The sequence below is a fragment of the Vicia villosa genome, unplaced genomic scaffold (genome assembly GCF_029867415.1).
Source record: "Vicia villosa cultivar HV-30 ecotype Madison, WI unplaced genomic scaffold, Vvil1.0 ctg.002972F_1_1, whole genome shotgun sequence".
In the NCBI taxonomy this organism is placed as follows: Eukaryota; Viridiplantae; Streptophyta; class Magnoliopsida; order Fabales; family Fabaceae; genus Vicia; species Vicia villosa.
The window spans coordinates 48,185-60,986 of record NW_026706078.1 but is presented as its reverse complement, the minus strand read 5'-3'; the positions used below and the strand labels follow the sequence as shown (position 1 = coordinate 60,986).

Sequence of the window (12,802 nt, the reverse complement as noted above, 5' to 3'; positions counted from 1 at the left end):
TAATTTTGTTTTATTTTTTAAAGTAATAATAAATTTTCAAAATAAAAATTTAGAAGATAAATTACTACTTTTAATAAATCATAATCATTTGTATAAAATAAACGCATTAAATTGATAATTATTTTTATATAAATTGTTTGTATAAATTGTTTTTATATACCTTTTAAAGCATTAAATTAGCAATCTTGCAAATTCAATTTAAGGCATTCAATTTAAGGCATTCAATTTGTTTTTTACCGTAAAAACAGACTTGCAAATTCAAAACTTATAAACTTTAAAAAATAATAAAATTAATTATTTATATATTTCAGTTACTATTATAATTATTTTCTTATTTCAGTTACTAAACATAAAATTAGTAACAATTATTACTATATTTCATTTCTTTTATAATATAAGCAACTTAAAATTCTTTAAAAAACAAAATAAAATCTCTTTTTTCAATAACAACACATACTAATAAAAATATCAATAAAAATATCAATATAAAATATCAATAAAAATATATTTATATCTATCTAAATAATAATTATTTATCAATAATAATTTAATTTGAATTCTTCAATAGTATTTAATGCTTTGTAACTCTCAAATATATTCCAATTATTATTCTAACTGTAACCGAAAATCATTCATCTAATGATAATAATAATAATAATAATAATAATAATAATAATATTTTAGTATTTAATAATATTTTGTAACTCTCAACTATATTGATCCATATATATACATATACATATATTTTATTATCTTTACCAATAGTTAGTATTAAAAAGATATATCTAATCCACGTGTTATCATGGTAACAAAACCTTAATTATAGAAACCTAATAATAATAATAATAATAATAATAATAATAATAATAATAATAATAATAATAATAATAATAATAATAATAATAATAATAATAATAATAATAATGGTAATAAAATAATAATAATAATAAGAATAATATTAATAAAGTAATAAAATAATAATAATAATAATAATAATAATAAACCACAAATATTAAATTATGAATAAATAATAATATAAATAATAATATAATATTCATCTAATAATAATAATATAAATTAATAATAATAATAATAATAATAATAATAATAATAATAATAATAGTATCATTAATAATAATATACTTTCAACAATTTAGAAATAAAAATCTTAATTGGAAAAGCATGGGATGAAAATCTTAATTAAATATAATATTACTAATACTTTTCAATTCCATTAATTTTGTAATAAATTAATTTCTTCTAACTTCTACGACAGTTTCACATTTGATGCATTCTTCTTCATTCTACGACAGTTTCATATTTGATGCATTCTTCTCTTTCTATAGAGGTTACAAAATAGTTTATCTTCCATATGCAAAAACGGTTTCTACAACCATTATTTCACAAATGTTACATATGCATCACATATCCCATAAATAACCCTAAATCCAATAACTTCATTTGCATCTACCTCGACCTTTTTCTTCTTCATACTCCCATCGATATATTTGGATTCAGATATGTATGCTTATCAACTTCATTCAGATCTCTACAACTTGGACAAGAGAAAAAGCGCAAACAGGGTTTCCAATTCATTTTTCTAGGGTTTTCACAAAAACTCATATTTTGTCAATCATTTTTCTTTTATTCTTTCTCTATCTTCTTCATACTTTTTCTTAATAAGTTATTCAGTGGTGATGGGAACTAATGTATCTAAATTTTGTTAAGTGTTGATCTCAATTCTATATTGTCTATATAATTTGAGTTTTTAAAATTGGGGCAGTGTGCTAAGGGCTTCAAATGCAAATTTTTACATGATTTGAATGTTCAGATGAAAGGAGAATATATAAACTATAAGTGATAAGTGTGACGATGATATGTGGTTCATTGACGTTGTTTGTTTGTTATTGTTTTGATGAATTTTCATTTTTTTCTTATGTTGTCTTGGTCTTATGTTGTTTAGATACGATGGAGTAATGAGATCAAGCGACATTGGAGAGAGGGGTGGAGTCGAGCCAAAATGAGTATCATCAAAACAACCACAGACATCTTAGTTTGATTTGGTTTTCTACATTTATGTTATAAATAATTCTAACAATATTTAAATATATTATTTTGTTCTTCATTATTTGAATTCCATAAGTAATGTTAGTATTATTTTTATGATAAAATATATTAATTTTTAATATAAGTAATATTCATATTTTAATTATAATTGCGATTTACTTTGCAATCATGTTGTTGCAATTTATTGTCCTTTTATTTTCAATACAATAAATTGAATTATTGTTTCAAGGCATTATTGTTGTAACTTTTCAAAACCCTCAAATTTGAAATTTATTATTCCAATTAATTGATATTTGAAAATGTAATATTTAAAATGAATAATAATGCTATTAATATTAACAATATATATATATATATATATATATATATATATATATATATATATATATATATATATATATATATATATATATATATATATATATATATATATATATATAGACACACACACATACACACACGTCATCTTTATTGTATTAAATATTAAATTAACACTATATTAATACCTAATTATTATTATTATTATAATAATAATAATAATATAATAATAAGTAATCTCTATTAATAATACTATAATAAAAATATATACAAGTTTAAATTATATAAAATTATTGAAATAAATAAATTTAAATTTGATGCAAAGAATAACATAGGGATATCATACCAAACAACAAAATAATTTAAATCAAGAATTATATTCTACGGCATTGAAATAAATAATTAATTTTGATTAAATTTTTCAACCGCTCAAATTATTAAAGTCAGTTTTAAAATATCAATCAATTAATATCCGTTAAAAACATTTATACAAGGAATTAAATTTGGTTTTATTGAAACAAATATTAAATTCGATTAAATTTTTTAACCTCTCAAATTATTAAAATCTGTTTTAGAATATCAATCGATCAAAATTGGTTTACTTTGACAGTCTATTCCACAAATCCACATTCCTTTAAAATTTGCACAATATCAAACGAGTAAGATATTTTTGTTTTTCCCCTTATATCTTGTTAATCGATCAAACTTATTTATATTCTTTCATTATCAACACAAAAATAACTCAAATAATTAGAGTCATATCTTTTTCTCAATCTCACAAATTATTGAGATCAAATTAGCAAATCATAAAAATATAATGATCTCACATATCATTGAGAACATAACTAAGCGGAAAAAAATTTATTTACATTATGATTTAAGTTTTTTTCAAACTATTTCTTTCTTTAAATAGTTTAACATTATATTACTCATCTTTCTATTACAGATCAGATATGAGAAAGTATTGATTTTTAAGTGATAATTTTAATTTGATAATAAATATTTTAGTAATAATAATAATCCATTGAAACAAAACTATTTAAAAAAATTAAAATATAATATAAAATGAAATAATAAAATAATATTAATAGAAAATATTATGTGATGTAATTGTTATATATTAACATTAATAATAATAATAATAATATTAATTTTTAATAAATATTATAGTTTTCAACTCCTAAAATACCCGTGCATCGCACGGGCCAACAGTCTAGTACTATTAATTATGAATTCTCTTTAAAGAATTATTTAAATTTATCTTATTTAAGAAATCATTTTGAGTGGTCAAATGACTATTATTAAATTTTTTTTAAGAATTATTTGAATTTTTTTATTTAAAATATTATTATAACTATTTTTTTTTTATTAAATACTACGAATCACATGTATTGTGAATGAATGATTATTTTGCATAATTTTAAACAATATTGCAAACGTTTTAAAAAGAACAATTTAATCTACTAATCGTACCGATAATTATTTCAAAATCGTTAAGTGTAAATACATAAAGATTAATGAAATAGAATGAAATGGTAGAATAGAATTAAATTAAATAAATTGATGATTTATGAGTGGATATAGGAGTTGTTAGGAAGTAAGAAGTGAAGAGTAAACAAGCAAATGAGTGTTGCAATGGCCACAAGGCCGTTACGCATTGCAAAACCATACAGTTACGCCGCCTATGCTTATCTCTCCCTCCATCTCAACACTTCAACACCTAAACCTTCCTTTCACCGTCCATTTCCTCTCTCATCTCCCCCCTTCTCCTCCCAAAACCGCCGTCTCTTCTGCACCGCAACTCTCCCTTCCACCAACACGGTTCCGCAATTCCGGAAGAAGCTCAAGGTCGCCGACGTTAAATCCGAGCAATTCGACAGCCTCGGCAACACTCTCGTCCTCCAGGGATGGGTTCGCACTCTTCGCCTTCAGAGTAGCGTCACTTTCCTCGAGGTTAATTCAATTCAATTCAATTGCACTTTCTTCTAATTAACCTAATGTGCGTTGTAGTTTAGCTCAATTGGAGTTTTGATTTTATAACTGATTGAGTTGTTTTGTGCTTAGATTAACGATGGTTCGTGCCTTTCTAACATGCAATGTGTGTTGGACTCTGAGGTTGAAGGCTTTGATCAGGTTAGTCTAGTTGTTATTTTTTAGTACTCTTACTTGTTATGAAAGGAGATTCTGTGTTTGTGTTTTCGATTAAATGAGTTTATTATTATTTTTAGATAGAATCCGGGTTGATAACCACTGGTGCATCTGTTTGGGTGCAAGGAGTTGTGGTGAAGAGCCAAGGAACAAAACAGAAAGTGGAATTGAAGCTTAGCAAAATAGTAGTGGTAAGTTAATTCTTATTTACTCTTAACAATAATACCAAGGTCTCTTAGTTTTTGTTCTCTTTCAAGCTATGAAACACAAACACCGGAAACACCACACTGACACTTGACACGTTGACACCAGTAATAATTTAGAGATGTTGGTGCCACAGTGCTTGCAAGATGTATCAGCATTTTGTTCTGTTTTAAGTTTAAACCTGTTGCCCCATTTTTATTTTCCCTGTATATAGCAACATAAAGTTGGATAGACTTCTCTTCCCTACAATGTTTTGCCACTCTAGCTGCTTTTGTTAAATTTAACATTTTAAACTTCAATTTTTATTAACATAAAATTTTAATACATGTTGATATGTGTGTGTTTTAACTTTTATGTCAAAGTGCTGACAGTCTCACTTGGCTAGATGCTTAAGAAAGAGCTTGCTCCGGGCTTTTGGTACTGCTGAAGAATATATATTTGCTTTATGCTCTACAAAACGCAATAATGTTTTAATAAAAAATCAGTGATCGTTTTGCATGGCTTGATATTAGCATTGCATCTCTATTTTAGACCAGATTATACAGTTTAGACCGCTATTTTTCTTTATATTCTTTATGCTTTTACTTGGTTTTTTGTTACAATAATATAACTGAAAGGAACCGTGGTTCTGCAAATGACTATGATAGATTCAATTTTTTCGATAAATATACCTGTTAATAGACTCATTTAAATCTTTAACAAACTTTGTCTTATATTAATCAGGTTGGCAAGAGTGATCCCTCCTTTCCCATCCAAAAGAAACGAGTCACCAGAGAATTTTTAAGAACAAAAGCACATCTTCGCGCAAGGACTAATACTTTTGGCGCAGTATGGTTTTCTTTTCTTTAGCATATGTTTACCTTCCTGCTTATGCCTTCGCCTCATTATGCAAAAAGGATCAGTTCCTTCACTGCAAATTTTAATATTCTTGTTTTCCATCCATCCTATTATGCGATGTCAATTTCTAGATGATTGAATATGCACCAGTTTCTCGTGATTTGTAACGAAGAATTTATTTGTGGGGGGTGGGGATAGTCATCTCCAAAATTTGATGCATCCATTTATTGGTAGGGCATGACTGGTGTGAATGTGATTGCAATGCGTAGACTACATAAAATATGAGCCAGACCACCTAACTAGTTTGAGTGTTTTGATTGTTCATGTTACCCCAAATTACTGTGACAGTCAGAGTTTAAGTCATGTATGTATGTAAAATAGTATGTATAAATAATCCAAACAAGAAATTGGTTCAATACCACTCTAAATTTTTTCTGGTATTTTTTGTTATGCTACAATTGTATCTTCAAGTAGTCAGTGTTATAAAATATCCGCAATGGTGGCGCTATGGTGAATATCGTCCGACATTGTGGGTTTTCCCGCCATAATATTATGGGTTTTCCCGCCATAATATGCTATAACGACGTCTCAAAGCGTCCTTTGATATGGCAGGGTTTTGGCTCTCTGCCATCTGCCATTGGCAACAATGCAAGTAATAGGAGTTATGTATTGGATTTTATGCTCGAAACCAACCATAAATAATTTTTGAAATACCATATGTTGTAGCTTCCGTCCTTTTGCTATTTATTAACCAGGTGGGCTCTGAACCAGTTTGTGTCATCTTCATAGGTTGAAGATCTAATCATTTAACTTTTCAATGCAAACAGAATTTTGGTATAGAATGCTTTGGCAATAATTTTTTTTACTTGCTGTTTGTTAGTCTCCTTCCGTCTTTTTGGACTGTTTTGATGTATTTTCTGTGCATTAGAGTCTGTCAAGGGGCTAATTAAACTTGGATTGAGGATAGAAGAGTAGGATCATAGGGGTTCCAAATAGTTTGGTTGGTTAGTTTGTTGAAGAGGCTCAATTAAAAAATGGGGGGAAAAGGAAATGGTAGAAGGGGATTCTGATGCTTTAGTTTGGGAAAACAGAGCAGTAGCTCAGTCATAGAAGGAGAAAGTCCTTGCAGGAGTGATTTCTGTTGTTCAGTTCACTTTCAATTGGTTAATAAGCTCATTATTTCCTTGTCATGATTCCCGTTATGGACTCTTAATATTCGGTTACTATTTTCTATCATAAAATAATCTGACTTTTGTTTTCACTATTATTGTTTTATTTTGATGTTGTAAAATTTTCAGGTTGCAAGGGTTAGGAATGCATTGGCCTATGCTACGCACAAGTTCTTCCAAGAAAATGGGTTTGTATGGGTCTCAAGTCCTATTATCACAGCTTCAGATTGTGAGGGAGCGGGTGAACAGTTTTGTGTTACTACCTTGGTATTTACCGTTTCGTGAGATACTTTCTCTTTGTATGAATAATTTATATCACATTTTATGTTATTGGTTCACTTTGAATGCTCAAGGGAATAATTATCCTACTCGTCTTCCCCGCCCACCTAAAAATCTCATAATTAGAATATTTATTACAAAGCCTTGCCTATGGGGGAAGCTGTCCTGCCCCAATTAGACATGTTATATCGTCCTTTACTTTTTAGCCTTTGAGCATAAGGTTTTGTTATAGCATAGATTCTTTGATGTAGTCACTCATATCTTGAAAATATTGTCTAGCTCTATATAATTTAAGATTAACAAATCTTTTTTATGCAGAGTTTATTACTTTATTTAATATTTACTACTCATAGCAGCCCCCTGATAAAATACCTTCCACAAGAAAGGGAGTTGATTTCCATGACCAAAAAATGATGCCAAGAGCGTGTTACAAGTTCGTCATGAATATTTGCGATTTTTTTGTCTTATTATAAATTCAGTTTGTTTCTCTTTTAAATTTACAGATACCAAATTCTCATGAAACCACTGATTCTCCAGTTGATGCTATTCCAAAAATGAAGGACGGATTAATTGATTGGTCACAAGTGAGTCATATGCATATCTGTTCTCTTTTGATATTAGTTGTCAACAGCCAATATGAGTGCAATGTGGTCATTGTATTTTACATATTCTAATTGGAGCCATTCTGTGTCAGGATTTTTTTGGAAAACCAGCATTTTTGACTGTTTCAGGCCAACTTAATGCGGAAACTTATGCTACTTCTCTTTCTGATGTAATACACATCACCTTCTCTCCTTTTCATTTTATTTATTTATTATTTTGTACATGCATCAGTCTTATTTAAAATCCAGCATGTAAGAATCAAATTGAAATAAATTGAGTCTTTACTGATGCAGGTGTATACATTTGGTCCCACATTCCGAGCAGAAAATTCTCACACTTCGAGGCACTTGGCTGAATTTTGGGTCAGTGATTTCGTTTCTCTTTTTTTAATGGCACATTGTTAGTAGTTAGTATTATTTTTTCTCCTTTGCTAGAGATTGAAACCATGACCTCAGTATTTTTGTTTCTTAGTCTAATGTTTGAGTTTTATCTAGCATTCTTATACATTTTTTTAATCAAATCTGTCATTCTTATACATGACTTGTGAAACAAAATCCAAAGAATAGGTATCTTTTTGCTTCTACAGATGATTGAGCCGGAGCTTGCATTTGCTGATCTAAATGATGACATGGCTTGTGCAACTGCCTATCTCCAATTTGTTGTATGTAACCTTTCACAATTATTATTGAGTACCATGTTCTTTAGATTATTTTTTGAAGTTCAATTTCATTATTTCTCGCGTTAAAGCTTGTGTTCTTCATGTGTTTGTTTCTTGAAGATAAGGCACATTCTCGATAACTGCAAGGAAGACATGGAGTTTTTTAATACATGGATTGATAAAGGAATCATTGATCGATTGAGTGTATGAGCTCTCAGTGTAACCATCATATTACTGGTCTTTATTTGATTCTTACCTGTAAATGTTTATTCTAATTACTAGCACCCACTTTGTGTAATCTTTTGTTGCATTGTGAAAAGAATGTAGCAGAGAAAGACGTGTTGCAAATAACTTACACTGAAGCGGTAGACCTGCTATCACGAGCAAATAAGAAATTTGAATTCCCGGTAATGCATTTGTCTATTTTTTCTCCAGTAACAAACCTATTCAATATGCATACACTTTTATTTGACTGTTTCTTTTTCACCTCATTTTCTTGCATTTGTTTTATGCCTTTCATCTTCCATAGTTGAAAGCGGATACTTTGTTTTAGACTCTAGATCACAAGTAAGCTCTGTTTTTTTTAACGGCGAAGAAAATGGTATATTAAATAAGAAACCAAAAATCCATAGATAAGAAGAAGTACCAGAAGTACTTCAAAAAAACCAGAAAAAAAAAAAGCACAAAAGGCAAGCCAAACAGAACAAAATCTACAAGGAACAAACAAAAGAGTATTAAACTCTAGATCACTGGTGATAGAGATGTATATCAATAAAAAAGATAATCATCTAGAAAAGTTTGTCATGGTGATTGGGCAAAAGCAAAATCACTAATTTTTAACTATAGATTTTATTAATGTGAGTGTTAAAATTTTAACATTTCTGAACAGTTGCAGTATGTACTCTCAATATTATGCTTTCACATTTTCTTGACTAGAGTTGGAAACTCGAGGCAGGTGAAAGAAAGAGCTTTAGCCTGTGGCCCATTGAACTAGAGGATGTTGTGTAGTTTCTTTTGTGGCTGCTCTCCCTGTCCTTGGACATTCACTGTCCAATTCTAGCCTGTGATTGGTTCACAATCTAAAATTGGCTACACTATTCAAAACACTATTCCCATTATTGACAATCGATATGTGTAACTAACCTAGTCCAATGACAAAAGTGCTTGCTGTTATTGTTGTATTAGCTTTATAATTTTATATTTGTAAGGCACTTCCAAATTGTATTTGACATATTCTTCTACTTGGCTGCATAGGTGAAATGGGGCTGTGATCTGCAGAGTGAACACGAGCGTTATATAACTGAAGAGGCATTTGGTGGATGCCCAGTTATAATCAGAGACTATCCAAAGGCATGCTACTTTTTGCACTCATTTTCTGTTCACTGTGCCCAAGCTACAGTACACCAAAGACAATAAACAACGGCATTGTGAATATCATTTAAAATGGATGACACTGTAAATGAAAGAATAAGAAATACTATCCTTGAGGCAATATATATAGGCCTAAAAAAGTTAAGAAAAACATTTTCAACATTTTCTATTCAACGTTTTCAGGATATTAAGGCATTCTATATGCGTCAGAATGATGATGGAAAGACAGTTGCAGCTATGGACATGTTGGTTCCAAAGGTAATTATAAGATATATCTAATATATAACCACTATAGAGTAGTGTTTGTAAGTAACAAATTCTCAGTACTATCCGAAAGAGTAGAAACTTGGGTTTGGTTTGGATTTTGTCTGACTAAGGTTATTAAGCTGGGCTTGGGTTGTTTGTCCAGTGAAAATAACAGAGGAGTTATTCCAAGGTATATTTACAGTTTAATGATCATGGGCTGGTGAAGCCTGATAGACCATTGTAATTTCTAGTATGTTTTTGTTTTTGGACTAGCAGAACTATATTACTGTTGTTATGATTTAGTTTCACTCTCTCCTTGCTAGATTGGTGAACTTATTGGTGGAAGCCAAAGAGAAGAGCGACTTGAGCATTTAGAAGCTCGTTTAGATGATTTAAAGTTGAATAAGGAAGCATATTGGTGGTATCTTGATTTGCGTCGATATGGATCAGGTCTGACTTCTTTCTCTTTAAGCCTCTTTTCTCGAGTTCTCCATTGTCAAATTATGAACCACAGTTCCTAAAACAATAGATCACTTCTATTATTTATTTTTTTGCTAATCAGTGCTCTATCTACTCGAATAAATTTCAAATAATGTGTCTTTTAGTCGTTAATTAGAATAGTATATGATAGTATTATGTGTAAGAGATTAACTAAATTAGCATTTTACTGTCTTTCTACTTTTAACTCACCAGTGACTTTTATACTGTATCTTGTTTGTAGTTCCTCATGCTGGCTTTGGTTTGGGTTTTGAAAGACTTATCCAGTTTGCAACAGGAATGGATAATATAAGAGATGTGATTCCTTTTCCTAGAACACCTGGCTCGGCTGAGTTCTGATCTTTTACACCCTGCAGATTTATTTGGAATCCGCATTCTTTGATTTTATTCTTGTTTTTTTATAAAGCTACTATAGAAAATGTTTTTAAATTATTTTAAAAACCATATAAAAAAAATTATTTAGTGATGTTAATTTTAAAATGGTTTTAGAGTGAGAACAAAATTGTTTGTATCTAACAATATAATCATGTTGTATTTTAATTTAGTTGAATAATTTTTTAGTGATAATTATAGTGTCTCATTCTTTTAATAGTTTTTTTTACTATTCTTGTAATAGGTTTTTGACTCAATTTAATAGTTTCTTATTTGAGTTGTAATTGTATTTTTTATTTTAATTGTTTAGTTGACTTTGTATTTTATTCACCCATATACTCTCTTTTTCCATGATATAAAATATTTAGGAGATACATATCTGAATTAAATTTGAGCAAAACTAAGTGGCTCACTCACAAAAACCTAATATCATTCTTTATGCACGTAGCCCTTCTCTATTTACTTCACCAAATGCATATGGTTGTTTTTGTTGAATTTTTGGGACACCAAAAGCCATCTTCAAAAAATTTTTCTGTTGCTCCACTTCCACAAGTATCAACAACAAGAGAACGTAAAGATGGAGCTCTAGAATACCCATAATGTCTAGACTGTTCTGAGGGCACTGATTATCATTTTCGTTTATTAAAAAGAAACAAATCTAATTCAAATTTGCATAAAGGCAATCCAACATCACTTGAACCAAGATCTTTTCAATTTTCTTTTTTTACAAATTGTTGGGTTTCACTTGTGACGTTAATAGTTTGTCAAAAATCTAGTAGCAATGTTGAAGCCATGGAATTGGGAGAAATTTTAGCAAGCATAAAACCTTTGGAAACGGTGCAAGATGTTTTCAAATGGTGGCCTGTTGTGGACGGTGCCTTCACTGTGAAAAGCTGCTATCTTTCGTGTCGTGACAGGCTCGAGTAAGAGGTTGTGGACGGGAACAAATTAATGGCTCTGAATCTGTTTTGGAAAACACAAATTTCGTCAAAACTCAAGGTGTTTGGTTGGAGAGTACTACTTGATAAATTGCCGTCGAAAATACAATTGGGATGCCGTCGAAAATACAATTGGGAAGGAGAGGTATAATTCTTAACGAACAAGACAAACTGTGTGCTTTTTGTGGGGTTGAGTTGGAGGACTTAAATCTGTGGGGTCAAGTTGGAGGACTTAAATCATTTGTTGTTTTCATGCTTGTTATCCAAAAATGTGTGGCATAGGATTGTGGTTAGAAATACAGTTGATGGATGGGGAGCTGGAATTCATCACTTGCAACATTCAAGGGGAAAATAAAGAAGAAAGTTTGTTTAATATGGTTTGCAACTACATGGATAATTTGGAATGCAAGTAACAAATTTTGCTTTGAGAATGAGACTTGCGTGTTAGCGGACATAGTCGCAAACATAAAAGTGGTTTCGTGGATTTGGCAAGCGATAGCTTCGAGTGGTCGAAGGTGCTCTTCTTTTTATAATTGGCTACAAGGCCTGTTGGACTTTATTAATCTGTAATTTTTTGATGGTGTAATGGGATAGAATACCCCCTTGTACTCATAATTAATAAAACTTAACATTGCCTATAAAAAAAAACAGTTTGTCAAAAATTTCTCATGTGTCATAAGTCAAATGAAAGTCTGGATTAGATTGGGGGTTTTCCACTTTCAAATTATATTCCAGTTAATATCAATAGCAATAACAGTTGTAGGAGAAAAAAGATATTTATATGCATTTCTAACATAAAATTCAATATCCTTGTATTAACCGCACCCTAACTTGTTTGCACCATCCTCATGTATAGAGGGGATAACAATAACGAGATTAACCATCTCAATATTAAACCAATTTTGAAGTAGATCAAGGTTGAACTTCCCTCATCTATTGACCACATCTTTTTAATCAATATAGTATCTAAAATCATATCAGTTTTAGCCAAATTGAAGAAAAGGGGTCACTATGTTGGAGTCCAATGGTCAAGTCAAAAATTGATCATATTTCACCCTCGAATTTTCAATTTTTTTCTTTCTTTCTAAATTTGA

At 29.8% G+C, this 12,802-nt stretch overlaps 1 protein-coding gene across 1 annotated transcript; it reads left to right on the top strand.

Annotated features, from left to right (window-relative positions):
• The first annotated feature begins 3,968 nt into the window (after positions 1-3,968).
• Positions 3,969-10,987, top strand: LOC131640154 (asparagine--tRNA ligase, chloroplastic/mitochondrial-like). Its single transcript, XM_058910561.1, has 15 exons — positions 3,969-4,338; positions 4,450-4,518; positions 4,614-4,724; positions 5,461-5,565; positions 6,873-7,010; positions 7,526-7,606; positions 7,717-7,794; positions 7,919-7,987; positions 8,212-8,286; positions 8,404-8,487; positions 8,604-8,690; positions 9,538-9,633; positions 9,838-9,912; positions 10,224-10,350; positions 10,622-10,987. The coding sequence occupies exons 1-15, from the start codon at positions 4,009-4,011 to the stop codon at positions 10,735-10,737; spliced, it is 1,641 nt and encodes a 546-aa protein (XP_058766544.1). The 5' UTR covers positions 3,969-4,008; the 3' UTR covers positions 10,738-10,987.
• The last annotated feature ends 1,815 nt before the right edge of the window (positions 10,988-12,802 follow it).